Source organism: Acomys russatus, chromosome 19 (assembly GCF_903995435.1).
Source record: "Acomys russatus chromosome 19, mAcoRus1.1, whole genome shotgun sequence".
In the NCBI taxonomy this organism is placed as follows: Eukaryota; Metazoa; Chordata; class Mammalia; order Rodentia; family Muridae; genus Acomys; species Acomys russatus.
Window position 1 is genome coordinate 18,516,548 of NC_067155.1, and position 27,729 is coordinate 18,544,276.

The following is a 27,729-nucleotide window of genomic DNA, read 5'->3' on the forward strand; positions in this document are numbered from 1 at the left end:
GCTTCCCATTTCTGCCCCACGGCAGACACAGCTATTCAATCACAGAGCATGTGTGTGTGTGTGTGTGTGTGTGTGTGTGTGTGTGTGTGTGTGTGTGTGTGTTTACAGGGATTACAGATGTGTGCTGCTGCATCTGGCTTCCCATGGATTCTAGGGGTCAGACTCAAGACCTACGGCTGAACCCAGCACAGAGGGGGCGTACAGGGAGGGAGAAAGGGCTGGACCAGGCCTGGTGGGCTGGGACGGAGTCCGTGCAGCCGAGGAAGCCCGAATCAAGGCTCACCTGTTGTTGTCCACGTAGCGGATGAGCAACGGGTAGAGGGCGTACAGGTCGCGGCAGAGCACGGAGAACTCGTCCCGTACCAGGAGCTCACCCTCCTCGGCTTCCGCCTTGGCCTCCAGACGCAGCTGCTCCTCCTCAGCCACCACCTTCCCCGCGCGCTTACGCAGCCGCCCAATGGTTGGGATGAAGTGGGAACGCAGGAGCTCCGGCCTGGCGCGGCTCACGATGGGCTGGGCAAACACTGCGGGAGTGTGGGTGTGACTCACGCGTGACCTCCAACACAGCCCCTGACCCTCATCCCAAACCCATTCCGGGGGAGGAGGGGGACACACACACCACACCGTCCCGCACACCCACCAGCCAGCCGCTTCATCCACGAGGCCTCATCAATGCCCAGGTTGTTGACGATGATTCGAAGGATGTTCCCCAGCAGGGAATTGAGGTGGTCGGAGGTGACTGCGGTGCAGGGCGGTGGAGCCCCTGCGGGCAGGGCTGGTGGGGGCGCCTCGGGCCCTCGCTCCCACCAGCGGGGCAAGTAGCTGCACAGCATAGGCAGGGTAATCTCAATGACGTGTGGCATCTCCGTGTAGCGCGCCCCGGACTCGGCCAGACCCCCGATTTCTGCCATGAGCCGTTCTAGCACTGGGATGTCGGGACACATCTCCTCCACGCTGTTGGGGAGCCCCAGGACTGGGGTGCAGGGATAGATCAGGGTATGTCAACGGTCACTCCCCTACGACCCACCTGACACCAGTGAACCACCCTGTGTTTAAGTGTCTCCAAGGAGCCGGGGCGGTGGTGGCGCACACCTTTAATCCCAGCACTCGGGAGGCAGAGGTAGGCGGATCGCTGTGAGTTCGAGGCCAGCCTGGTCTACAAAGTGAGTCCAGGACAGCCAAGGCTACACAGAGAGACACTGTCTCGAAAACGAATAAAACAAACGGGGGGGGGGGGGGAGAAGCCTCCAAGACCCCATCCCTTTCCCATCTCACCCTCGCACTGAAAGTCAGTGACCCCCCCCCCCCCCCCACCTCTGGGAGTGGTTCCCAATGGCCCCGGACCGCATGGCCAGGACCCTCCCAGCCCAGACTGAGGGGCCACACTACCCTGACGGCTGTCCCACCGCGCCCCCCTCCCCGGGGCCCACACAACTCACTGGCCCGCTCTCGAGGAGACTTGGTGGTGTAGACGGAGCAGGCGTTGTACTCGTTCAGTTCCGGCTCCAGGAAGGCCACGGGCATGGCTGCGGCCAGGCGGGCCAGGCATTCCCCGAGGGCTGGCCGCAGCCTGGACGGAGCGGGAGCGCCGCCCCAGTTAGTTTCCACGCGCCCCTCTTTAGAGCCCTGAGCCCCTTGCCCCACCGTGCACAGAAGCGCCCCCTCCTGGTCCCCTCCGGGGCAGAGTTTGGGGGGGGGCAGCTCTTTTTGTGCGCCTTGCGGAGATAGGAACGCAGCCTAGTGATCCCCGGCTGCTGCTCCGTTTCTTCCCGTCCCAGAAGGAAGCCGCTCAAGCACCCTTAGTCGGCAGGTGTCTGACTCCCACTCTCCTGGATCGGATCCCACATCCTCTATTTCTATACCAGCCCACGGTGCGCCCTCTCGTGGCTTCTGGCGTGAACTTCAGCCACCCTAGTACATGGGCAGCTTTGCCACCTCACCCCGCTTCACGTGTCCCCCCCCTTCCCCCCCACATAGCCCTCCAAGCGCCTATATAAAGCTCAGTTTTATGTCCCGTTTTCCTTACTTTTCCACGTAAGGGTTCCGGGTGGTTCCCAGAGAGTAGATACTGCACAGCGTTCGGTAGCAAGAAACTTGCACGTCATCCACTGAGGAGGAGGAGGAGAAGGAGGAGGAGGAGGAGGAGGAGGAGGGGGAGGGAGAGTTAACGTCTCCGTCTCCCACATTTCGCTGACCACGTGCTTCGGCTTCCGGCGATAAAGCACATGCCCTGAGCCGCGGTGACTCCTCCACCCACCTCAGGATGCACAGTGCGGGTGAAGCGGCTACCCCGCCCCGCCCCCCGCCCTCCGTGTCAGGGGTCCTTACGGATGACATCGTCTCCGAACTGGTGCTGCGCAATGTGCTGGAAGAGGGTGGTGAGGACGGGCAGCAGGGCCACCGTGGTGTAGGTGAGGTTCTGGCCCACGCCCTTCACCTGGGTGCGAGCCTGCGACACCTTGCCCAGCCGCAGGTTCTCCACCATCTTCTCAATGTCCTCTGACGCACTCTCGAAGAACGAGCGGAGGCCCGCCTTCACGATCTCGGGGCCTGATTTCATCACCGTCCTGGGAGGGGTACACAGAGCCGCGGTGTGGAAACAGAGCATCCCCCCCCCCACTCCTATCCTTCTTCCATTCCTTTCCTTCCTTTTCTTAAGGTGGGTTTCAGAGAGTATAGGAAGAATGGGCTTTGGGGACATGGTTAAAGTGTATATGGGGGCTGGAGAGATGGCTCAGAGGTTAAGAGCACTGTCTGTTCCTCCAAAGGTCCTGAGTTCAATTCCTAGCAGCCACATGGTGGCTCACAACCATCTATAATGTTATCTGATGCCCTCTTGTGGCCTGCAGGTGTACATGCAGGTAGAGGATTCATATACATTAAATAATTTTTTAAAATATTTTTTTAAAAGTGTGTTTGGGGGCCGGGCATGGTGGCGCACGCCTATAATCCCAGCACTCGGGAGTCAGAGGCAGGCGGATCGCTGTGAGTTCGAGGCCAGCTGTGTCTACAAAGTGAGTCCAGGATGGCCAAGGCTACACAGAGAAACCCTGTCTCGAAAACCAACCCTCCCCCCCAAAAAAAACAAAAAACAACAACAAAAAACAAAACAAAACAAAAAAAAGTGTATTTGGGCTGAAGCGATGGCTCAGTGGTTAGGAGCACTGTTTGCTCTTCCTGAAGTCCTGAGTTCAATTTCCAGCAACCACATGATGGCTCACAACCATGTATAATGGGATCTGGTGCCCTCTTCTGGCCTGCAGGCGTACATGGAGATAGAGCACTCATAAATAAATAAATAAAAATAAATAATTAAAAAAAAAAGTGTATTTGGGCTGGGCATGGTGGCGCACGCCTTTAATCCCAGCACTCGGGAGGCAGAGGCAGGTGGATCGCTGTGAGTTCAAGGCCAGCCTAGTCTATAAAGCGAGTCTAGGACAGCCAAGGCTACACAGAGAGACCCTGTCTTGAATAACATCCCCCCAAATGTGTATTTGGCTACACCCAAGCGGTACCGGGCATCCAGGGAGCGTGCCAATATGTGAAGACAGTTGACCACAGCTGGGGCATCCGTGCCTGGGAGAGGAACAGGGGCCAGGATGAGACTCTGCCTTCCTCCATCCCAAACCTTTCCTCTGCACTTCCTGGCTTAGGTTCATCCTACCGCACACCTGCCCCACCTGGGCTCTCTTCCTTCTAGTTCTGACTTCTCAGGGACAATGGCCTGCATGGTCACCTACCCCATCTCCAGGCTGGCCCAGGCTAGGTTCAGAGGGAATCATGAGGCCCCGGAATTCTCTCTGGAATTCTCTCTTCCAGGTGGGGTTGGTGAAAAGGAAGCAAGGGGGCCCTGGCCGCAAGGCTGGGAGGCAAGGATGCTTACCGAAGAGAGAGACTCGATGGCGGACCAGGGCAGCGAGCTTACAGAAGAGGCTGAAGAAAGAGAAAGGGACAGAAGGGCAAGAGGACAGGAGTGAGGAGGCCAGGGAGAGAAAAGTGGTGACATGATAGGAGGAGACAAGGTGCAACAGGGCGGGAGGGGCTGGAACACGGGCAGAGTACCAGGCCAAGCCAGGAATAAAGAGGTACGGACAAGCTTGAAAGTCACAGGCAAGGGCTGCAGGAGGGACTCGGGCTTAGAGTGAGTGATGGCCTAGAGTCCCCCAGTGAGGGGCTGGGGTGTGGCTCAGTGGTGGAGCCCCTGCCTAGAATCCCCCAGTGAGGGGCTGGGGTATGGCTCAGTGGTAGAGCCCCTGCCTAGAATCCCCCAGTGAGGGGCTGGGGTGTGGCTCAGTGGTAGAGCCCCTGCCTAGAAGTCCCCCAGTGAGGGGCTGGGGTGTGGCTCAGTGGTGGAGCCCCTGCCTAGAATCCCCCAGTGAGGGGCTGGGGTATGGCTCAGTGGTAGAGCCCCTGCCTAGAATCCCCCAGTGAGGGGCTGGGGTGTGGCTCAGTGGTAGAGCCCCTGCCTAGAATCCCCCAGTGAGGGGCTGGGGTGTGGCTCAGTGGTAGAGCCCCTGCCTAGGATCCCCCAGGGAGGGGCTGGGGTAGGTAGGATATTTTCTTAGCGTATGTAAAGTTCAATCTGCAGCATTGCAAATGAAAAAAAAAAAGTCACAACCAACAACTGGCCAGCAGGTGATGGGTGTGAGGCTGCCTTTATCAGAATGACCAGTTGTTTTTGTTTTTGTTTGTTTTCTCACTTAAGGCCTGGGAATCCGTTTAGCCCAAGAGCAACTGGGTCAGCTGGTCCCTTCCAGGACATCTCTAGGCGGAGAAACACCCAGCAGCGCCCACTAGTGTCAGGGTCAGGAATGAGAGGCTTGGGATAGGCAGGCTGAAGGTCAGCAGTCACAGGAAGCTCACCTGGTGATCATCTCCTTCTCCTTGTTGGAGGCGTGGCCACCACTGCCCAGCACTTTGGCTGGCGTGGACAGGAAGTAGAGACAGTGGTTGGTGAAGTATTGGTTGATCAGAGGAAGCAGAATCTATATGGGGGAAGGAATGGGGGAGGGGCTGGGTGAGGGGCACGGGGCAGGGGGAGGGGCATGGGGAGGGGGAGGGGCTGGGTGAGGAGCATGGGGCAGGGGGGAGGGACATGGGGAGGGGAGGGGCTGGGTGAGGAGCACGAGGCAGCGGGAGGGACATGGGGAGGGGGAGGGGCTGGGTGAGGAGCGTGGGGCAGGGGGGAGGGACATGGGGAGGGGGAGGGGCTGGGTGAGGAGCACGGGGCAGGGGGAGGGACATGGGGAGGGGGAGGGGCTGGGTGAGGAGCACGGACAGGGGGGAGGGACATGGGGAGGGGGAGGGGCTGGGTGAGGAGCAGGAGGCAGGGGGAGGGACATGGGGAGGGGGAGGGGCTGGGTGAGGAGCACGAGGCAGGGGGAGGGACATGGGGAGGGGGAGGGGCTAGGTGAGGAGCAGGAGGCAGGGGGAGGGACATGCAGAAGGGGGAGGGGCTGGGTGAGGAGCATGGGGCAAGGGGAGGGACATGGGGAGGGGGAGGGGCTGGGTGAGGAGCACGAGGCAGGGGGAGGGACATGGGGAGGGGGAGGGCTAGGTGAGGAGCAGGAGGCAGGGGGAGGGACATGGGGAGGGGGAGGGGCTGGGTGAGGAGCACGGACAGGGGGGAGGGACATGGGGAGGGGGAGGGGCTGGGTGAGGAGCACGAGGCGGGGGGAGGGACATGCGGGAGGGGGAGGGGCTGGGTGAGGAGCACGGGGCAGGAAGGAGGGACATGGGGAGAGGGAGGGGCTGGGTGAGGAGCACGGGGCAGGGGGGAGGGACATGGGGAGGGGGAGGGGCTGGGTGAGGAGCACGGGGCAGGGGGAGGGACATGTGGAGGGGGAGGGGCTGGGTGAGGAGCACAGGGGCAGGGGGGAGGGACATGGGGAGGGGCAGGAGCCAGGGGAGGAGCATGGGGAGGGAGTAGGGGCTGGGGCAAGAGCACAGCGAGGGAGGAAGGGTGGGGGGAGGAGCACGGGGAGGGGGGAAGGGCTAGGTGAGGAGCAAGGGCACTCTCCCACACCACAGCTCCTCCAGGCTCCCAGCCCACCTCTCACCTTGGCAAAGAATTTAATCTCTTGTTCATGAGGGGACTTCTCCACTCGACCACTGCTGACCACAGCCTCTGTAGGGAAGGGCAAGTAGGGGGGGCCATTGTGAGTTTAAGCTGAGGAAGCCAGCGTGTTTTGGTAGGAAGCGACACTGAGGTGGGGAGAGAATAGTGACACGCCTTTAATCCCAGCACTTGGGAGGCAGAGGCATGCGGATCTCTGTGAGTTCGAGGCCAGCCAGGTCTACAGAGCAAGTGTCAGGACAGTCAGGGCTACACAAAGAGAGACCCTATCTTGAAAAAAGACACAAAACCAAGCACGCCAGCACTCGGGAGGCAGGGGCAGGTGGATCGCTGAGTTCGAGGCCAGCCTGATCTACAAATAGAGTTCCAGGACAGCCAGGGCTACACAGAGAGTCCCTGTCTGAAAAAACAAAAGAAACAACAACAACAAAAGCAAAGTAATAACAGAACATTCTCTCTCTCTCTCTCTCTCTCTCTCTCTCTCTCTCTCTCTCTCTCTCTCTCTCTCCCTCCCTCTTTCATACCTGCCCTGGCCGCATCAAGCCGGAGGGACTCTGGCCACCTGGGCTAGGTGCCTGCTCAGTCCCCTCCTGTGGCACCATCTCTGTGCAAAGGACCAGCTCTTAGCTCCCATGTAGCTGCAAAGCCCAGGGCTCCTCGCTGCATATTCTAGCACCATCCTTACAATCACTGTCCTCCAGCCGGAAGCAGGGTGGGGAGGGGTTTCCGCAAGCCCTTTGCTGGGACACCCTCCAGATGTCCAAACGCCCCACCCCCACCTCTTCCTATCCTGCCATAGACGTCACGGTGCCATCCGTGTCTTCCTTGAATACCCTAGGTAAGTGGCAGCCGGCTCCGCGCTCCCAAGCACCCCCTTCCCTGGTCCTCTTCCCCGACACTAGGCACTTCGTAGCACACTTGGTTTAGTTACGTGTGATTCCAAATGTCTGGCCCTAAAATAAGGATGCGGATGAAGGAAACGGTCTTTGGTCCTGCTCCCTGCTACTCCACCCCGGCCAGCTGGGTCCGGCCGGCAACTGACTGCTCAGTGAATACGGGTTGAGGGGAGAACCGGGTGAACAGGTGCCCTAGGTGAGTCTTTGCAGGTGACAGGGAAGCAGGGAGGAGCTCCGCCTACCCAGGTGGGCGATGAACTCCTGCGAAATGTCCATCCAGCGCAGCAGCTGCTGCAGGAAGCCGAAGGCAAATCGTTTCTCGATGGAAGACGTGTCTAGTTCCATATCCTTAAGGCCTCTGCGCGGAGAGGCAGAGGGACAGGTCAGCTCGGACACAGGTCGGGCCATTTTTTTTTTTCCCCCACACAGACTTCTGGTCAGGCTGTGCACACCGTCCGCCTGCTGCTCCTTCCTCCACCAGCCTCTCCCTCATCTCAGGCTGTTCTCCGAGTCTCGCTTCCCCCACACTGCTCCACCTTCGCCTCGTCTTTGTAGCCTTGTCTTCCACATCCATCTTCAGCATCCCTTAGGACTTCACTCTACAGGCTACGTCCCCAGGAGGCGCTGATGTTGCCACACTGCTTCCAGCCCCACCATTAGGCTTCCTTATGGCCCGCCTCCACCCAAAGCCCCGCCCCATCCGAAGCCCCGCCTCCATCCTAGGCCCCGCCTCCATCCTAAGCTCCGCCCCAATGTGCCTTCCTTCTATCCAGGCCCCCACCATCCCTGCCCCATTCCAAACCCTCTCCTCCCCTCCTTCTCCTCTCCCCCGCCCCCGCCCCCTCCCAAGTCCTCCCCTCCCCCCTTTTCCTCCCCCCATCCCCCCCTCCTGTCCCCGCAGCGTCTCCTGTCCCCCTCGCGTGCCTGGTGACAGCGTAGCCATTCATCTGCAGGAACTTCAGCAATTCTTGGGCCTTCTCTCGGTCCCTTGCCTTCTCCTTGGCCGTGAGTGTGTCGTAGGGTACCAGCAGAGGATGGGACCCACCCCCTGGGGGGGAAGGGGGGACAGCAAAGATTAGAAATCAGGGTCTGGGAAGACCCAGGCCACTCCTCACTGCGGTTCCTGTTGCTTGCACAACTAAAAAGGTGCTAACAGTTGCAAACCCTGTTTTTGGACGCTGGATGGACCCAGTGTAGTGGAGCAGAGCCGGCGAGAGTGATTAAGAAAACGCCCTGGACTGGGTGGGCACGGTGGTGGCGCACGCCTTTCATCCCAGCGCTCGGGAGGCAGAGGCAGGGGGATGGCTGTGAGTTCAAGGCCAGTCTGGGATACAAAGTGAGTCCAGGACAGCCAAGGCTACACAGAGAGATCCTGTCTCGGGGCGGGGGTAGGAAACATCGGGACTCTAACGAAGACCCGCGTGACTGGCGGGGGGATTCACAGATGTGGGACTGAGGAGAAGGGAGAAAGGTCCAGCGGCGGGAAGGGATGGGCGCCTCTCACCCTTGGCTTCCAACTCTTGCTTCTTCTTCCGGCCCCACGTGTTGTGGTAATTTTCGGCCAGCTGTTCAGCCATGGCCTGGAAGTGGGGTGCAGAGAGTCAAGGACCGGATTCAGACAGCCCCGTGCTTGCTACATAAAGGGTCCGCGCTCTCACCTGCAGCTCCCGGGACAACGTAACGCCGCTGAGGTCTGGGGGCTGGGGGTTATAGCCTTCCCGAGGGTCGTAAGTCTGAGAGGGAGAGACAGGGCCGGAGATGGGTGATGGCCTGCTTAGGAAGCTCGGACCCCGGCTCCAGACACCTTCCCCTGCGCCCGGTTCCTTAAGGCCCTGGCTCTAAGCCACCCTCCTCTGTGATTCCTCAGACCGATGGCTGCTCTTTCGGTGCTGAGAGTTTTGCTCTGGGCTGTCCTCTTCTCTTTACTTTACCTCCTCTCTGTCAGGCCTCATTGATACCTCACCCCTCTACCATTCGGCTCCCACCCACCCCTCCTTAGCTCTCATTTATTCACTTATTACTGTATACAGTGTTCTGCCTGCACATACACCCGCAGGCCAGAAGAGGGCGCCAGATCTCGCTATAGACGGTTGTAAGCCACCATGTGGTTGCTGGGGCTTGAACTCAGGACCTTTGGAAGAGCAGCCTCTGAGCCATCTCTCCAGCCCCGGTCCACACTTCTCAGTCCCACCATACCCGACCCACTCGTCCTAGATCCCTGCCCCCCGCCCCTTGCTCAGCCCTTCACTGCCTCCCAGCAAACGCACCTGGGCAGTTTGAGATATCTTCCTTGTTTTTTTCTTCTCCGTCTTTTCCTCCTCGCCTTCCCTGGCCTTCTCTACGGTCCATTCCCAGGCAATCATGGCCTTCAAGGACTCCTTGATGGGCCAGCGGTAAATCTCCTTGTCCTAGGGGAGGCGAAGTAGGCGGAGGGTAGGGTGGTGGTGGGGGAGGCGGAGTAGGTGGGGTGGGGTGGGGGTGGAGGGTGGGGGTTGAGGGTGGGGTGGGGGTTGAGGGTGGAGTGGGGGATGAGGGTGGGGTGGGGGTTGAGGGTGGGGTGGGGGATGAGGGTGGGGTGGGGGTGAGGGTGGGGGGGGGGTTGAGGGTGGGGGTGGGGGATGAGGGTGGGGGTGGGGGATGAGGGTGGGGTGGGGGATGAGGGTGGGGTGGGCATTGAGGGTGGGGTGGGGGATGAGGGTGGGGTGGGGGATGAGGGTGGGGTGGGGGTGGGGGTTGTGGGGCCAGCAGGAAAGCCTGGTTCAGCTTCCCGGCTCTGTACAGGCTCAAGGAGGAGATGCCCACTAGCGGCTGGCAAGTAGGAAGTGGGGCAGTCTGGATCGGAACCCAGGACTCTACCCTGCTCTGTAAACAAGTGACACCCATTTCACAAGAGCCCCAGAGAAGCCTCACCATCAGGGACTTTTTTTTTTTTTTTTGAGACAGGGTCTCTCTGTGTAGCCTTGGCTGTCCTGGACTCGCTTTTTAGACCAGGCTGGCCTTGAACTCACAGAGATCCGCCTGCCTCTGCCTCCCGAGTGCTGGGATTAAAGGCGTGTGCCACCCACACCTGGCTAAGGAGTCTTTCTAAGAGAAGGCGCATAAGGGTTTTGGGGCCCTCCAGGCGAGGAATCCAATCTTTTTCTTTCTTTTTTATTATTAATTATTTTATGTGTATGAGTGTTCTGCCTGCATGTACACCTGCAGGCCAGAAGAGGGCGTCAGATCTCACTATAGATGGCTGTGAGCCACCATGTTTGCTGGGAATTGAACTCAGGACCTCGGGAAGAGGAGCCAGTGCTCTTAACCTCTACCCTATACCTCCAGCCCAAAGCATCCAATCATGGGAGAAGGCAAAGTCCATGACCCCGATGCCAACCTATGAAGCTGTCCCACTCCTCCCCGGACCCTAAAATTTTTGAGTCTCCCTCCAACCTCTGACACCGGGACCTAAGGTCGGGTCACCTTTTCTGAGAAGGTCTTGTAGGGTCTTAGCATGGGGTGGGTCTTCAGTTCCTCATCAGCATTTTCGCCATAGGACCAGTTGTTCTGAATCTAGAGACGGGATCCGGATGAGAGGAGGAACGCAGGGTGGGGTGTGAGGCAGGGGCACCCCGCAGGGACTGAGGGCTTTCGGCGAGCAGCGAGGGTCTTTGGGATGACTGGGGATCTAGGACAACCTGAGGTCTCAGGGAAGACACGGGGCCCGTAGAGAGGAGGGGAGGGGGGGTTGGGGGACCCCGTGTTCACCTTGTCGAAGGCCCATTTCTCGTGGGTATACTCCGCAAACTTGTTAATGAAGGAGTCCAGCTTCTCCGGGATGATGACGCTGTGAGAGGAGACCGGGTCGGCAGGCATCGGGGCGGGGCTTTCCGCTTTCTCTGGTGCCTTCTGTTCTCCCAGCCCCTAACCCCACCATTTGTCCATCCCCCGGGATCTCACTTGAGGGTCTCCACGGGCCGGGGGTCAAAGTTGCCTTCAGCGTCCACCGTGGCCTTTTTCTCGGTCTTGGATGAGTACGAGGCATCTACGTAATCAGGAGGCAGTGCCCCCGCGATGGCGCACAGACAAGGCGTGGCTAGTCGGTAAAGCTCCTGGTCGTATTTCTGAGGGCACCAGGGATAAAGGGAGGATCCTGCAGACTTCACTTAGCTTCCAATCCTACAGCCCCCAATCCACTTTCCAACCATCAACTTTCCTGTCCGAACCCACACAACCTGCTTGTCACTTTCCCCAAAGCCCAGGCCTCACTTGGTTCTGGGGTTTTTGTTTGTTTGTTTGTTTGTTTGTTTGTTTGGTTTTTCCAGGCAGGATTTCTCTGTGTAACAGCCCCGGCTGTCCTGGACTCACTTTGTAGACCAGGCTGGCCTAGAACTCACAGCGATCCTCCTGCCTCTGCCTACTGAGCGCTGGGATAAAAGACGTGCGCCACCACGCCCGGCTTCTGGTTTGGTTTTTAGGCAGGTCTCATGTAGCCCAGGCTGTCCTTAAACTTGATATATAATCCGCAGTGACTTGAATTCCTGGTCCCCCTACTTCCGCCTCACGCTGGAATTAGAGGCGGGTGCCACCAACCCAACAGGGATTTCACCCCAAATCTCCAAACCCGAACCCCCAAAGCCCCCACATAGGATCCTCTGAGGTCCCATGGGTGCCCAGACCTTATGTGCCAGAGAATCAAAGATGCCCCAGAAGAGCTTGCGTGTGAGGTGTAGCTCTTCCTCAGAGGTGACCCCGAAGTTGGCCCAGCCCGTGGGGAGGCAGTAATACTTCCAGCAGCGCTCGTAGTGATTGGTAAGAAGCTGAGAGCAAGAGACACACACGAGACACAAGATGAGGGCAGGCAGCGAGAGCAGGAGGCGGAGTGGGTCACTGCTTGCAAATGAGAACGGGCCCTGGACTGCTCACCACCTACAGTTAGTATTCTCAATGAGAGCCAGACTGGGCATTAAACTACGGCTGGGTTTGCTTGTTGTCTTTACAGAAACAGGCGCGCTAACAGTCTCCTGGTAGAGCTGTGCGCACACTAATGGGACGATCCGTGCCTATGCAAATCAGAGCGTCCGACAGAAACACAGGCAACATCCCATGCAAATATACGGTAATCAAAAAGGCCTCCACTACCCAATATGCAACTTGGGAGTTGGTGCTAATTTAGGCATCTTATGCAAGGCGGTCTAACTTGGAGGGTATCTCCTTATGCAAACTAGCATGCGAATGGTAAAGCAGGAGAGACAGTATGCAAATATTCAGGATAGCTATGGTACTGTTTATTCAAATAAACGCACTCATTTGAATGCTGGAAGGCTGGTGGTCTGGACATGCGGATAAAATGCTAATTAGGGAAAGTAGATTTTCCTTGAAGATATATGCTAATTGAGGCGGGGGCTGGCTCACTTAGTTAGGCAAATTAAGCGGTAATTAAGGGTTGTTAGCAGCGTCCGTGACGCAGACAGAATGTCATGGGAATCCCAGCCGGCAAAGAGCATGCTAATTGGTTTCCTCAGGGTTCACTGTCCTCTAGCTGAGGTGGGCGAGGCTAATAAGACCGTGGGTGCGAAAAGGACGGCTTCCGCCGAGGGCTGCCCTCACCTTGAGCGGCATCTTGGCGAACTCATTGAGGATGGGCACGTCGAACACCAGGCGTCGAAGCAGGTGCTGCAGCATGGACGGGCGGATGTACCTGAGGAGGACACGCCCAGACGGTGAGCAGAGAGCTCCCCAGAGGCCCCCGCCTGGCGGCTCCGCCCTACCCCGCCCCTATGGGACACCCCGTGCCTCACCGGCAGAGCGCCATAAGGCAGTCCTCGATGACATCACGCTGTGCCTTGGTGAGCGACCGGCCCCGGGACAGTCGGTAGATTGTGTGCAGCATCGAGTCCACCATGATGGCCCGGTGCTCGGTGCCCGCAAAGAGCGGCGCGCACTTGGTGATGAGCGGTAGGACCGCCAGGCACAGGTAGCGGTTCAGCGCCAGCGCCATCTCCGTGGTGCTGAAAGTAGCCTGGGATACAGGGGTGAGGCCGTCAGACGGGATGGCGTTGCCTTGGTACCCAGGCTTTTAACAGTTTTTCTCCTAAATCTCACTCCTCCAGATCTCTACCCACATCCTTATTACCTAGGTAATAAGTAATAAATCTCCCTCCCGCGCCCGCCCCCGTGTCTCTCTCTCTCTCTCTCTCTCTCTCTCTCTCTCTCTCTCTCTCTCTCTCACACACACACACACACACACACACACACACACACAAAGACAAAAGCCGGCAACTGACTGTGGAACCCCATGCCTCTGATTTAGCTGTTTTGCAGTGTTGAGCTTCTGCATAGGATCTCATGTAGCCCAGGCTGGCCCGGAACCGCTGCTCCTCCTGCCTCTGCCTCAGAAATGCCGGGATTTTAAGCATGCCCAGCATTTTGTTGTTGCTTTGTTTGTTTGTTTTGTTGTTGTTTGTTTCTTCAAGACAAGGTTTCCCTGTGTAGCCTTGACTGACCTGGACTCACTCTGTAGACCAGGCTGAGCCTCAAACTCACAGAGATCCGCCTGCCTCTGCCTCCCGAGTGCTGGGATTACAGGCGTGCCCAGCATTTTGTTGTTGCTTTGTTTGTTTCTTTGTTTTAAGACGAGGTCACAATATGTAGCCCTGGCTGACCTAGAACTTGCCATGTAGATCAGGCTGGCCCCCAATTCACAGTGGTCAGCTTGCCTCTGCCACTCTAGGCTTTGCTTTGGTTTCCTGAGACGAGGTTTCACTGTAGCCACGGAGCTCATCGCCCTCTGGCCTCCATCGCTGTGATGCTAGGTTGAAGGTGTGTACCGCCACGCCCGGGCAATGCTTTCTCGTAAGCGAAGGTATTGGGGATTGATTCCTACCCACCCTCCAGAAAAAACTGTTTTCCCACAGGGTTTCTTCTCCGTCACAGCGGTGAAGGCGGGGGTCAGGATGCGCACAGGAGCCCAGGTCGGCTGAGGCCACCTCTCAGCCTACAGTCCCGTGTGGAGGCACGCGGGGCGACCAGCTGGGTGGGGCTGCTCACCGTGTCCAGCGAGGCAGCCGCCCTCATGTCAGGAAGGAAGCCCACGTCCAGCACGTGCAGCAAGAAGTCCTGGTTCTCGATGCCGTAGACTCGGTCCAGGAAGAGCACCATGGATGCCTTGTGGTCGGGCACGAAGGAGGCAGACATCTTTGGCTGCACCAGGGCTCCATCTACAGGCAAGGAGGGCGGGATGCTAGCGCCTGCTTCACTCCCGCTTGCCCCCCTCCCCCGCCCCCCAGCATCGCTCCCTCAATAATTCCAGCTCTCCTCTACCTTTGCCCAGGGTAGGGATCTGTAGTGGGAGGCTGATGATGCCCACGAGGTCATCCAAGGGCACGAGGGACCGAAGGATGGCGCGGATCCTCAGGGCTTCGCCCTTACCAGCTTGGATCAGCTGGAGGCGGCGGACAGAGAAAGGCGCATGCGCAGTCAGACAACTGAGCCCCATTGGGGAGTCGCTGCATTCCAACTGTTCCTGACACACCCACAGTGGAGAGCCTCCTTTGTGTGTGTGTGTTGTACATGTGTGTGCATGTGTGTGTTCGTCTGAATGCAAGTATGTGCACTTGCTCCTGTGCCCCTCGTGTGAAGGCCACAGGTTGATGTCAGGCGTTTTCCTCATTTCTTCCTTCCTTCCTTTCTGTTGTTTGTTTTCGTTTTTATCAAGACAGGGTCTCTCTGTGTAGCCCTGGCTGTCCATGACTCGCTTTGTAGAGCAGGCTGACCTCGAACTCACAGCGACCCACCTGCTCTGCCTCCCGAGTGCTGGGACTAAAGGCTTGCGCCCCCATGACTAGATGTTTCATTTATTAGGGGGTGCACATGCACACGGAGGTCAGAGCGCAGCTAAGGGGAGTGGGCGCTCTCCCTTCACCACGTGGGTCCCGGTGAGCAAAATGAAGTCTTCAGCTTTGGTGGCAGGCGCCTTTCCACACTGAACCAGAGGCTCCTTGTTTGTTTGTTTGTGGTTTGTGGCACATTCTCACCTCGCCCAGGCTGGCCTCTAACTCGCTAAGCAGCCAAAGATGACACTGAACTTATCCTCTTGCTTTTACTTTCCAAGTTCTGGGATTACAAAACTGCGCCACCATTGCCGGGCGGCGGTAGCGCATGCCTTTAATCCCAGCACTCGGGAGGCAGAGGCAGGCGGATGTCTGAGAGTTCGAGGCCAGCCTGGTCTACAATGCAAGTTCCAGGACGGTCAGAGCTGTTAAACAGAGAGACCCTGTTTCAAAAAACCAACCAAACAAACAAACAAACAACCAAACAAACAAAAAACCAAACTGTGCCACCATATGCAGCTTTATCTGTTAGGACAGGGCCTTGGCCTCAAATTCCCAATGTTCCTGCCTCTACAGTGCTGTGGTCACAGGTGTGTGTGACAGGGTGCAGCATGGTCTCCTTGAAGGGCCCCTCCGGATGTACCTTCCCCACCCCTATGTTGAGTCCTCCGGGTCCTGAGGGTGTCTTGGTCATGAGTGTGTGCCCAGCATCACTTGGCCCAGGACCACACCCACAGTGAGGTCTATGAGCGCTGCCAGGTGCCTGAACGCTGGCTAAGGTTGAAGGTTGCAGGTTGGCCATGCACACCCAGGACTTTCCCACCCCACCTGACCTCTCAGAGCTCACATGCATCTCAGGTGCACAGCGTCCCAGCAGGTCGATCAACGCGGCGTAGAAGGACATGATGGCATGTCCCAGGTGCACCCGGTTTTCCTCAGGGGGCTCCTCACCAAAGCTGTAGAGGAGAAGGTGGTGGTGGCGGTTAACAATCCAGGGAAATGGTAACCGTGGCTACTGTGCTGAGAAGGGGACGGGGGACTCACTGCTCACGCCGCCGGTCCCTGCGGACGCCTGGTCCATCCCGTGCAGGGTCCTCAGAAATGCGGATGGCCTCTTCAATGGCGGCCAGCAGCCCTGAGCCACCCTCACCCCGCAGGGCAGGTCCGAAGCACTCGGGCTTGCGGATCAACAGCCGCACCACGACGTTAGCGTTCTCCTCCACGCTCTCACCTGGCATTCGGAAAGTTCAGGAGTGCTCTTGGGGGAATTTCACACAACCCCAGAGCCCAACACACCCAAGGGTGATGTCAGGTCCCTGTTGACCCCCAAGCCCAGGGGAGGCCTTCGGCTCAGGGTACGGCTGTCACCAGAGGGAGGCTTTAGCCGGTGACCCCCAAACCTCGCACCCTGCCTCACCGTTGACAAAGACGGCAAAGCGCAGGAAGTCCAGGTAGCGTTCACCCCCACAGGGATTCCACCCGATGTCGGGGTACCCTTTGGCCAGGAGCATGGGGCAGCTTTGTAAGCCACATCCTGCCAGGTAAGACACGACCTGCAATGCGGAAAGAGAGCTTAGTCCAAGGCTGCGTTCCTCCTCAAGATTCAGGGATGCTGTCCTGGGTCTCCTCAGCCTGCAGATCGCCAGCAAGCTGAGCCTCATCTCCAATGCTGCCCCTTTCCTGGGCTTCCTTTCCCATCCCACAACCCACCTCATCATGAATGTGAGTCAGGTCATCCTTTCCCCTGCACAACACTGGGTCTGCTCCCTTGGGATAAAGTCCAGCATCCTTCAGTGGCCCAGCCCACAGGACCTCACACGATTTCCGTGACTTCACCTCTCAGCCATCGTGGGCTGTCGGCTGTGCCAAGGCCTCTGTCCCTGCTCTTCCCCTGGGTCAGTCTGTCTGTCTGCCTATATCATCCTGAGCTTTAGCCAAATGTCACTTTAGCCAGTCTTTTATTTCTTTTTTCCTTTCCCGGAAACACGGTCTCTCTACGTAGCCTCACAGGAATTCACTGTGGTGACCAGGCTGGCTTCAAATTCACAGAGACTTGCCTGCCTCTGCCTCCAAGTTGGATTAAAGACGTGCGCCACCACACAATGGCTTATAAATACTTTTAAAGACGAACCTATAAATGCTTCACAAAAGTCATGGTTACGTATTCGCTGAGCTGATTAAACGAAGGAGAAGCCGTCTCTTTCCCGGGACAATTAATAAGGAGAGGGACCCCTGATTCTAGTTGCTGAACTCTAACCCCCTTGGAGCCCCCACTCAGCCTCGGCGGGCACCAAGGCCACCTAGCTGGGGAGGGTAGCCCATCGGCCTGCTCCCAGCCCCTCTCGCATACAGTGAAGGAGCCACTGGCTGCTGGCCGCTCCTTGCAAGTTAGACCCCTTCTGATTGGGCCCCCGGGATGTCCGGCTTCAGTCCAGGGTGCTCAGGACCAGCACGTGGGCCCCGCCCCCACCCCAGGCATGGCCGGCTTCAGTCCAGGGTGCCCCGTCCCAGCACATGGGCCCCGCCCCCACCCAGGCATGGCCAGGCATCCTCCTGCCTCACCTTTTCCAGGTCTTGCTCTTGTAATGCCAAGGCCAGCTCGTTGTTGTCAATGACAGAGGCGGCTGCCACATCCAGGGGTGTGGAGCCCTGCATGCCTGTGAGGACAAAGAGTGACCAGAGTGGACTTTGGAGGAATATGGCTGGCTTTCCCCTATGCGTGCGTGCATGCGTGCGTACATGTGTGTGTGTGTGTGTATGTGTGTGCATGTGTGTTGATGTGTGTATGTGCGTTGTGTGTGTATATGTGTATTTATGTGTGTCTATGTGTGTGTGTGTGCGTGTTGATGTGTGTATGTGTGTGTGTGTATGTGTGTGTGCGTGCGTTGTGTGTATGTGTATATGTGTATTTATGTGTGTATGTGTGTGTGTGCGTGTGTGTGTGCGTGTTGATGTGTGTATGTGCCTGTGCATGTGTTAATGTGTGTATGTGTGTGTATATGCGTGTGTGCATGCGTGTGTGTGTATGTGTGTGTGTGTGCGCATGTGTGTGTGTGTATGTGTGTGTGTGCATGCATGTGTGTATGTGTATGCGTGTGTGTGTGTATGTGTGTGTGTGTGAAGATGGACATGTAAGCCAGAAGAGGGCACCAGATCCTTTGGGGCTGGAGTGACAGGTGGTTTGTGAGTGGGTGCTGGGGCTTGAACTCTGATCCTCCCGATGGAACAATACACTCTCTTAGCCACTGAGCAATCTCTCCGGCCCCTCCCCAGTCTTGATGGTGCCACCTCCTCTGGGAAGCCCTTCCTGACCGCCTTGTCTCGAAATGGGCTAAGTGCCTCAGCCGGTCTGAGCTTTCCGAATCCCAGTTCTCGGGGCGGGGGGGGGGGGGGGGCGCTCTGGGTTAACGGGGTCTGAGACTGAGCTTTACTCCTTCGCTACCCTGTGAGCTGTGGGGTCGGCCAAGGTTATCTGAGCCACTCTGTGTCCTAATTTGGGTTTTTGAGACAGAGTCTCGCGAGGCCCAGGCTGGCCGACTTCCCAGGCTGCCGGGCTTCTCACCCAGGCCGATGCCGCTGTTCTCCAGCAGGTAGCTCAGGTGGTCAAACATGGAGCGCTGGTTCTGCCGGCTGATCCGGCAAAAGTAGCAGAGGAACCGGCAGCAGCTTGTCACCATCTTGGGGAAGCGGATCTCCTGCGGGGAGAGGGCAGGGAAGGCCAGTGGTGAGTGCCTGCACTTAGCGCCCCGCCCCCCGCCCCGCAGCCATCCTGACCCCTGACCTTTGACTCGCCACCCCCGAGGACGTTCACCATGACCTCCATGACGGTTTCGTGCATGCCCAGCGCTCTCATGAGGTTTGGGTGCTGGTAGAAGACTTTGTTATTCATGATGTTCCTTGGGGCAGACAGAATGTGTGGAGTTAGCACAGTGTGGGGGCGCATCCAGGGAGAGCCACAGTCACCATGGCGACAACATCCGTACTCTCTATGCACCTTGACAGATGTAAATTCATCCATCCTTTTTTGTTTTTTTGTTTCGTTTTAGTTAGGTTTTGAGACCATATCTCACTCTGATACCCCAGGCTGGCCTGGAACTATGTAGCCCAGGATGGCTTAGAATTCACAAGAATCCTTCTGTTTCAGATGACAGGTGGGAGCCACCACCTAGCTCTTCACTCATCCTTCTACCCACTCTGGGAGGCAGGAATTATAATTATGGGATGTCACAGACGAGGAAAAGGAGGTCTGGATCCGAGGTGAGCTCCTCTAAGGTGGAGATCTTTGCCATGTTGCCTCCAGCAGTCCCAAATGTTGGGCGAATGAGGGTCCAGCTTAAATACAACCAGAGCTTAAATGACGCAGGTGCATTGGCCAGGACACTCAATACTATCAGGACTTAACATTATTCAAAACAGTTTTTAAATTTTATTTTTATTTCTGTGTATATGTGTGTAGCTGCAGAAGTTCATGTGTACCATGTGCATGCAGGAACGAGAGTTACAGGCAGTTGTGAGCTGCCCAATGTGGGTGCTGGGAATTGAACCCAGGTCCTCTGGAAGAGCAGTACGTGATTTTAACTACTGAGGCAATCTCTCCAGTCCCTATTTTTTTGGTAAGAAATGTGTGTTATTTGTTTGTTTGTTTGTTTATGCGTTTTGTGAGGGAGGTACACACATCCCATAGACAGTTTGCTGGGGTTGGTTGTCTCTTTTTACCCACTGAGCCATTTCATCGGCCCAGCCATTAATATTTATTATTCTGAGACGCTGTCTCACTATGTGGCCCAGGCTGGTCTAGAAATTCCTGCGTAGCCCAGGATGACCTGGAACTCAAGATCTTCCTGTCTCAGCTTTCTCGAGTGCTGGGAGGGCAAGGCCTGAGACACCACCCCAACCTTGTTAGCTTATGACATCAGCACCCGGGCCCGAGGCCCCACGCCCTCTCTGCGGGGTAAGCGTGGTCATTCCCTTTGTCACCGTGGAGGGCTGTAAGCTCAGACACAGAGGCGCCAAGAGTCACGCAGTGAGCGGGAGCTTCCAAGGGAGGGTTAGCTGTTGGGGCAAAGGGGACCATGGGAAGGGACAGTGCAGCCCCTGGGCAGCCTGGCTGGGGAGAAACACTCACCCAATACTCTGGATCATAAGGTTCTCCTCCTGGGGACCCATCTGCACAATGAGCAGTGAGCGGATCTGGCCCAGGCACTCCAGCAGGCTCATGGTGTCCTCCACCGAGGAAGGAGAGATGGTGTAGGCCCGGGGCAGGGCACGCAACAGCTCGCCGAGACCATCGTACTGCCGGTGTAGAAGGCTGAACATGGCGCGGACCAGCTCCGGGCTCTGAACAAAGTCCTCCTGGGCCCAGCGCACCACAGTGTGGGAGACCAGCTCCTGCAAGGACTCTGGGGGAAAGATTGGGACACTAGGCTGCATCTCTGAACCAGGGGGTGGGGTGGGGAGCCCTCCTCTGTCACCAGCTGCCCTGTCTTCCATTTGCATGGATTGAGATAATTTTTCCTATTGTCCCAAGAATCGATCTCTTCCTCCTCCCCCCGCCCCTCCCCTGGCTTCTGCAGCCAGAGCCAGGCTGCACTTAGGAGGCAGAGGCAGGAGGGTTTCTGCCAGTTTGAGGCCACACTACTTTACATAGTTAAGTCCCAAGTCTACATAATGAAACATCTCAAAACAAACAAACAAGCCTGGACAGGCGGCTCAGAGGTTAAGAGCGCCACCTGCTCGTCCAGAGGTCCTGAGTTCAATTCCCGGCAACCACATGGTGGCTCACAACCATTTATAATGTGATCTGGCGCCCTCTTCTGGCCTGAAGGTGTACATGCAGCTTAAGCACACACATTTAATCAAGCAACCAATCAATCAAAACAACAACAATAAAAAGACAAACCCTAAAAACCAAAATCAAAACCCTGTAAGATCAAACTTGTACCAGCTTCAGAGACTCCGTCTTGGGTGTGCCTAACACACAGCGTGCACCGCGACACCCAACACTGACCACACTTTTCTAACTCCTCACATAAATCATCTCACCACGAGAGAAATGAAAACGAGGACCACAAGGAAAGAGAAGCCACCGTGGTGCTGGAGCCGTCACCACGCCAGGCTGGATGCCCCTCTGCTCCAGTCAGTGACACCGCCACACGGTCAACCACAGCCCGGACATCTGGACCACATCTCCAGCACCCTTTGCCTTCCCCTTCCCACTCTCCGTGCTCCCAGAGCTTCGAGCCGCCCGCCCCACCCGTCTTCACCCCGGTGTCCCCAGCCCTCACGAGGTTTGTGCTCCTCGGCTGGCGGCTCCTCCTCAGGCTCCTCCTCTTTCTTCTTCACCAGCCGGACTTTCTCCAAAAGGCTCATCAGGCGACTGCCCAGAGTGGTCTCCTCCTCCAGCTCCTCTTCTTCCCCCTCCAGCTGGATTCCTGGAGGTGGTCAAGAAGGGGGGGGGGACGCCTGGCGGGGTGCGGCGGCTGCAGCCAGCAGCCAGCCAGCAGCCAGCCACCCACAAGCCAGCCACTCAGCCAGCCAGCACCATCCAGCCAGCCAGCAGCAGCCAGCCACAGCAGCCAGCCCAGCCAGCAGCCAGCCAACCAGCAGCCAGCCAGCAGCCAGCGATCCAGCAGCCAGCGAGCCAGCTCCAGCCAGCAGCAGCCAGCCAGCCAGCAGCCAGCCAGCAGCCAGCCTAGCAGCCAGCCAGCAGCCAGCCAGCCAGCAGCAGCCAGCCAGCCAGCCAGCAGCCAGCCAGCCAGCAGCCAGCCAGCCAGCCAGCCAGCAGCCAGCCAGCAGCCAGCATCCCCACATCCCAGCAGCCAGCACCCAGCCAGAGCCAGCCAGCGAGCCAGCACAGCCAGCGCCAGCCAACCAGCAGCCATCCAGCCAGGCAGCCACCCAGCCAGCAGCCAGCCCACCAGCCAGCCAGCCAGCCAGCCAGCAGCAGCCAGCCAGCAGCCAGCCGCAGCCAGCCAAGCAGCAGCCAGCCAGCAGCCAGCCAGCCCCAGCCAGCCAGCAGCCACCAGCCAGCAGCAGCCACCAGCCAGCCAGCCAGCCAAGCAGCAGCCAGCCAGCAGCCAGCCAAGCAGCAGCCGCCAGCAGCCAGCCAGCCACCAGCCAGCCAGCAGCCACCAGCCAGCAGCCAGCCACCAGCCAGCCAGCCAGCAGCGAGCCAGCAGCGAGCCAGCCAGCCATAGCCAGCCACCAGCCAGCCGGCCAGCAGCCAGCCAGCCCGCAGCCAGCCACCACCACCGCTAGCCCGCAGCCAGCACAGCCAGCCACCATCCAGCCAGCAGCCAGCCAGCCAGCAGCCAGCCACCAGCCAGCCAGCCAGCAGCCAGCCACCAGCCAGCCAGCCATCAGCAGCCAGCCAGCCACCAGCCATCCAGCAGCCATCCAGCCAGCAGCCAGCCAGCCAGCAGCTGCCAGCCAGCCAGCCAGCCAGCCAGCCCGCAGCCAGCCAGCCAGCCAGCAGCCAGCCACCGCAGCCGGCCAGCAGCCAGCCAGTCCAGCTATCCAGCCACAGCCATCTCAGCCAGCGCAGCCAGCAGCCACCAGCCAGCCAGCAGCCAGCCAGCCAGCCAGCAGCCATCGACCAGCCAGCCAGCACCGCCAGCCACATCCAGCCACAGCCAGCAGCAGCCAGCCAGCCACCAGCAGCCAGCCAGCCAGTCAGCCAGCCATCCAGATCCAGCCACCATGCACCATCCAGCCAGATCCATCCACCAGCACCCATCCAGCCCATCCATCCACCAGCCAGCCAGCATCCAGCAACCAGCCACCAGCCACATTCACCAGCATCCATCATCATCCAGCCACATCCATCATCCATCCATCCATCATCCATCCATCCATCATCCATCCATCCATCACCCATCCATCCATTATCCATCCACCATCCATCATTCATCCATCATCCATCATCCATCCACCATCCATCCACCATCCATCCATCCATCATCCATCCATCATCCATCATCCATCCATCATCCATCCAATCATCATCCATCCATCATCTATCCAACCATCATTCATCCATCATCCATCATTCATCCATCCATCCATCATCCAGCCAGCCAGCCATCATTCATTGGGTTGTTCATGCACACATGCAATCATTTGTCTCTTTCTCTCCTGGGCATGGTCTCTGGGAAGTTTTCATTTTCCTCCTCCTCCGACCAGGAGTCGACTCAGTCACTCTATGGAGGAAGGCTCTAGGTCAGCTTAGAATTCTGCTGCTCAGCTGGGCGGTGGTGGTGCACACCTTTAATCCCAGCACTCGGGAGGCAGAGGCAGGCGGGTCGCTGTGAGTTCGAGGCCAGCCTGGTCTACAAAGCAAGTCCAGGACAGTCAAGGCTACACAGAAAAACCTTGTCTAGAAAAAAAAAAAGAATTCTGCTGCCTAAGTGATGGGATGACAGGTGTGTGCTGATGTGACCAGCTATGCTTATTTTTATTAATTTGAGGAGAAAAAAGAACTGTTGGCTCTTTGAGACAGGAGGATCCTGTAGACCAGATTGGCCTTGAACTAGCTATGTAGCCCAGGCTAGTCTCAAACTTGTAGCGATCCTCCTGCCTCAGCCTCCTGAGAACTGACATAAGCCACATTACCAGAAGTATTTGTCTTTCGAATCAACTCTTGCAAATATGTTCAAAGAACAGAAAAGAACGAAGAGAGTGTCCAAAGAATTTAAAGAAGTATGCTGCCAATGGGACATACATCAGAAATAATAATAATAATAATAACAATAATAATATTTTTATTTTAATATTTTAAATATTTAACATTTATTTAAATATTTAATATTTAATTTAAATTAAATATTTGTTATTATTATTATTATTATTATTATTATTATTATTATTAATTTCTTGTCTGTGTGTGTGTGTGTGTGTGTGTGTGTGTGTGTTTTGAGACAGGGTCTCATTGTCCTGGCACTTGATATGTAGACCAGGCTGGCCTCAAATTAACAGAGGCCTTTCTGCCTTCGTCTCCTAAGTGCTAGAATTAAATGCATGTGCCACCACACTGGGCTCAGTAGAGAATACCAATAAGAAGGTAAGTGTTATAAAAAAAACCCTGTAGAAAGGTATAGAGCTGGGTGTGTTGGTGCCCACCTGTCGTCCCAGCACCCAGGAGGTGGAAGCAGGGGATTGGGAAATCAAGGCCGTCCTTGGCTACATGTCCAGTTCACGGTCAGGCTGTTTTACATGAGAACTGGACTTAGAAAAAAAAATAACAACAACAACACATAATGGGCTGGAGAGATGGCTCAGAAGTTAAGAGCACTAGCTGCTCTTCCAGAGGTCCCATGTTCAATTTACAGCAGCCACATGTGTGTAACTTCTGTTCCAGGAGATCTGACACTCTCACACAGATGTTCATGCAGTCAAAACAACAATGTACATAAAATAAAAATAAATACATTATTTTTAAAAACATAACAACCACACTATTGCTAAACAAATATATATATTTTTTTTTAATTTAGAAGGGAAAATATAATAACTGAAAAATTTTTTTTGGTTTTTTGAGACAAGGTCTCTCTGTGTAGCCTTGGCTGTCCTGGACTTGCTTTGTAGACCAGGCTGGCCTCGAACTCACAGAGATCCGCCTGCCTCTGCCTCCCAAGTGCTGAGATTAAAGGCCTGCGCCACCACACCTGGCCAGAGATCTATTTCTTTTTATTTTACTCTTGTAAATGTTTTGCTTGCATGCGTGTCTGTGTACCATGTGTCTGCCCATAATGGCCAAAAAACAAAAAAACAAAATAAAAAATAAGCCCTGTTGGATGTTCTGAAACTGGAGGTACAGATGGTTGGGAGCCGCCATGTGGGCGCTGGGGATCAGACTCAGGTCCTCAGGAAGAACAGCCACTGCTGTTAACTGCTGAGCCATCTCTCCAGCCCCTACACGGGTGTTTTAAGATCAGGCAATCTTACTGACACGCCAGGAGAGATAGCGAAAGGAAGTATTTGAGGGAGGGAGGAGGGCTCTCTGAATTTCTGTCCTTACCACAGTGCGCCAGCAGGTCTTGGTGAAAGTTAGCCAAGTCCTGTCGGATCTCTTCGGGGAGAGGGCAGTCTTCTTCGTCCGCACCATTTTTGAATTGCAATAGCATGTTGATCTAGACAACAAATTCTCGATTAAATTCTCGATTAAAGGCCTCTGACTTCTGATCAGGGTCAAAGGTCACAGGTCCAACTGCAAGCCTCTAAGATTGTGACCCCCAACTGCGAGTCACTAAAGAATGCTTCAGGGGGGCCGGGCGGTGGTGGCGCACGCCTTTAGTGCCAGCACTCGGGAGAGGCAGAGGCAGGCGGATCGCTGTGAGTTCGAGGCCAGCCTGGTCTACAAAGGGAGTCCAGGACAGGCAAGGCTACACAGGGAAACCCTATCTCGAAAAACACAAAACAAACAAACAAACAAAAAAAGAATGCCTGAGGCAGAGGGTAGATACGGGGCATGCTCCATGTCGGGTGAGCAGCAGTTTTGAAGGTGACCAGGGTTGATCAGCTGGGACTGAGGAGAGCTGAGGTTGGGGTTAGGGGCTCAGCCGACCTGCTCCTGGGGCGGAGAGCGGAACTCCCGGGTGCGCCTCGCAGTCTCGGCCGCACTCATGGTGAACGCCTTCATGAGGAGGCCGTAGCGCCCGCGCTGGTTGCCCTGGAGCTTGTCCACGTAGCACTCCGCAAAGGCCGCCAAGGACTCCACGCGGTGCTGCAGCTCTTGGTCGCAGAAATACTCCAGGAGGTGACACATCTAAGGGAGGACAGCCAGGCGGCGGGAGGGACGCTGGCGAGACCCTTCAGTGCCCGCCCTGCCCCCTCCATCGCCCTGCCCAGCATCCAACCTCATGGGCTGCTGGGGTCGTTGAGTCAGCCTCCGCCATGGGCCCCCCTTGGGTGGAAATCAGAGCAATCACTCCAAGCTAGATCCACCCCCACTGCCATTTCCACTGGACACCAGTATGGGCGTCCCTGAGCCCAGATGGATGGAGGCTGAAAGATGGGGGGGCGGGCGGTGGGGGGCGGGGAACTCAGCCCACCTGTAGCTTCACAGACTCTGGCAGCTTCATCTGAAGTAGGCCCTCCTCCAGCCCTTCCTTCTCCTCTTCCGCCGCCTCCTCCTCCCCTTCCTCTTCTTTTTCCTCATCTTCCTTCTCGTGTGCCTCTTCCTCCTCGTCCTCCTCTTTCTCCTCCTCGTCTTCCTCTTCCTCCTCCTCCTCCTCTACCCCTTCCTCCTCAGCGAAGACTTCAGGCTCAATCATCTTCAGGATCTGCTTCACGTCCTCGTCGCTGAAGACACCCATCACCTGCGGGACAAGGTCTGAGTCCTTCCTTCCCCATGGCCCCGGAAGACTTCCCGCTCTCGCCCCAGCCCCACTCTCTGGACCAGCTTCTCCCGCACATGCCAGGACCATCTCAGTATAGGCTGAAATGGCTCCGCCCACCGACTGATATGGCTCCTCCCACCGGTTGATATGGCCCCTCCCATTGGCGGATATGGCTCCTCCCACTGGCTGATACGGCTCCGCCTACCGGCTGATATGGCTCCTCCCACTAGCTGATACGGCTCCTCCCACTGGCTGATACGGCTCCTCCCATTGGCTGATACAGGTCCTCCAACTGGCTGATACAGCTCCTCCTACCAGCTGATACAGCTCCTCTCACTGGCTGATACGGCTCCTCCCACTGGCTGGTACGGCTCCTCCCACTGGCTGATACGGCTCCTCCCACTGGCTGATACGGCTCCTCCCACTGGCTGATACGGCTCCTCCCATTGGCTGATACAGGTTCTCCCACTGGCTGATACAGCTCCTCCTACCAGCTGATACAGCTCCTCTCACTGGCTGATACGGCTCCTCCCACTGGCTGGTACGGCTCCTCCCACTGGCTGATATGGCTCCTCCCACTGGCTGATACGGCTCCTCCCACTGGCTGATACGGCTCCTCCCACTGGCTGATAGGCTCCTCCCAGTGGCTGATACAGGTCCTCCCAGTGGCTGATACAGGTCCTCCCACTGGCTGATAGGCTCCTCCCACTGGCTGATACGGCTCCTCCCACTGGCTGATACGGCTCCTCCCACTGGCTGATACGGCTCCTCCCACTGGCTGATAGGCTCCTCCCAGTGGCTGATACAGGTCCTCCCAGTGGCTGATACAGGTCCTCTCCCACTGGCTGATAGGCTCCTCCCACTGGCTGATACGGCTCCTCCCACTGGCTGATACGGCTCCTCCCACTGGCTGATACAGCTCCTCCCGCTGGCTGATAGGCTCCTCCCACCGGCTGACACAGCTCCTCCCACTGGCTGATAGGCTCCTCCCACTGGCTGACACAGCTCCTCCCGCCGGCTGATATGGCTGCTCCCACAGGCCAAATGCCATCCCCACCTTGCTCTCCGCTTTCCTTAAGCTCCGCCAGTACCGTGGGGTTTGAGCTGGATACGACCAAGATACACTATATATATCTCTTTATGAACTTGCCAAAGAGAAAGATAAGAACTTCCCTACACCGCCCCGCAGCCCCCCACCCTTCCCCGTCCTTGCTCTGTCTCGCTCACGCGGCCCAGACCTCATCATGCCGGACACAAGCGCCCCCCCTGCACAGGTAAGCGCCCGTCCGCGCAAGCCCGGACACAGGGGACCCTGGGCCAGCAATGCCGAGACCCCTGACAACGGCCGCACAGGTCCCGGCGCACAGCGGCGCTCAGCGGGCACAGGAAGATGCTGATAGACGGGGGTATGGAAGGGAAGACTGGGGCCTGGCTGGCTGGCTGGATTCATAGACGGAATTACAGGGCGTTGAAGGGGAGCTGAGCGTACGGTGGAGGGATGGAGGAGGTGGTGGAGGGAGAGATGACAGGAGAACGAAGTAAGGATACACAGCAAGCTGTGGGTGGGCGGTGTGGGGGTTTGAGCAAGAACGGCCCCGTAGGGTCATCGC

At 57.1% G+C, this 27,729-nt stretch overlaps 1 protein-coding gene across 1 annotated transcript in view; it reads right to left on the reverse strand.

Annotated features, from left to right (window-relative positions):
- Ryr1 (ryanodine receptor 1) overlaps positions 1-27,729 on the reverse strand; it is a 120,274-nt gene that overhangs the window by 53,573 nt on the left and 38,972 nt on the right. Inside the window, 33 exon segments of the mRNA XM_051162053.1 lie at positions 284-524; positions 641-973; positions 1,440-1,570; positions 2,027-2,108; positions 2,329-2,567; positions 3,516-3,576; positions 3,884-3,933; positions 4,864-4,985; positions 6,060-6,127; positions 7,215-7,330; positions 7,897-8,020; positions 8,477-8,552; positions 8,631-8,705; positions 9,240-9,380; positions 10,435-10,524; positions 10,720-10,798; positions 10,912-11,075; positions 11,631-11,771; positions 12,562-12,652; positions 12,753-12,973; positions 14,002-14,171; positions 14,275-14,395; positions 15,631-15,739; positions 15,828-16,014; positions 16,201-16,336; positions 17,346-17,440; positions 18,346-18,478; positions 18,565-18,679; positions 19,909-20,182; positions 21,068-21,214; positions 24,799-24,910; positions 25,345-25,545; positions 25,832-26,098. Of these exon segments, the coding sequence (XP_051018010.1) occupies positions 284-524; positions 641-973; positions 1,440-1,570; positions 2,027-2,108; positions 2,329-2,567; positions 3,516-3,576; positions 3,884-3,933; positions 4,864-4,985; positions 6,060-6,127; positions 7,215-7,330; positions 7,897-8,020; positions 8,477-8,552; positions 8,631-8,705; positions 9,240-9,380; positions 10,435-10,524; positions 10,720-10,798; positions 10,912-11,075; positions 11,631-11,771; positions 12,562-12,652; positions 12,753-12,973; positions 14,002-14,171; positions 14,275-14,395; positions 15,631-15,739; positions 15,828-16,014; positions 16,201-16,336; positions 17,346-17,440; positions 18,346-18,478; positions 18,565-18,679; positions 19,909-20,182; positions 21,068-21,214; positions 24,799-24,910; positions 25,345-25,545; positions 25,832-26,098 (4,712 nt within the window).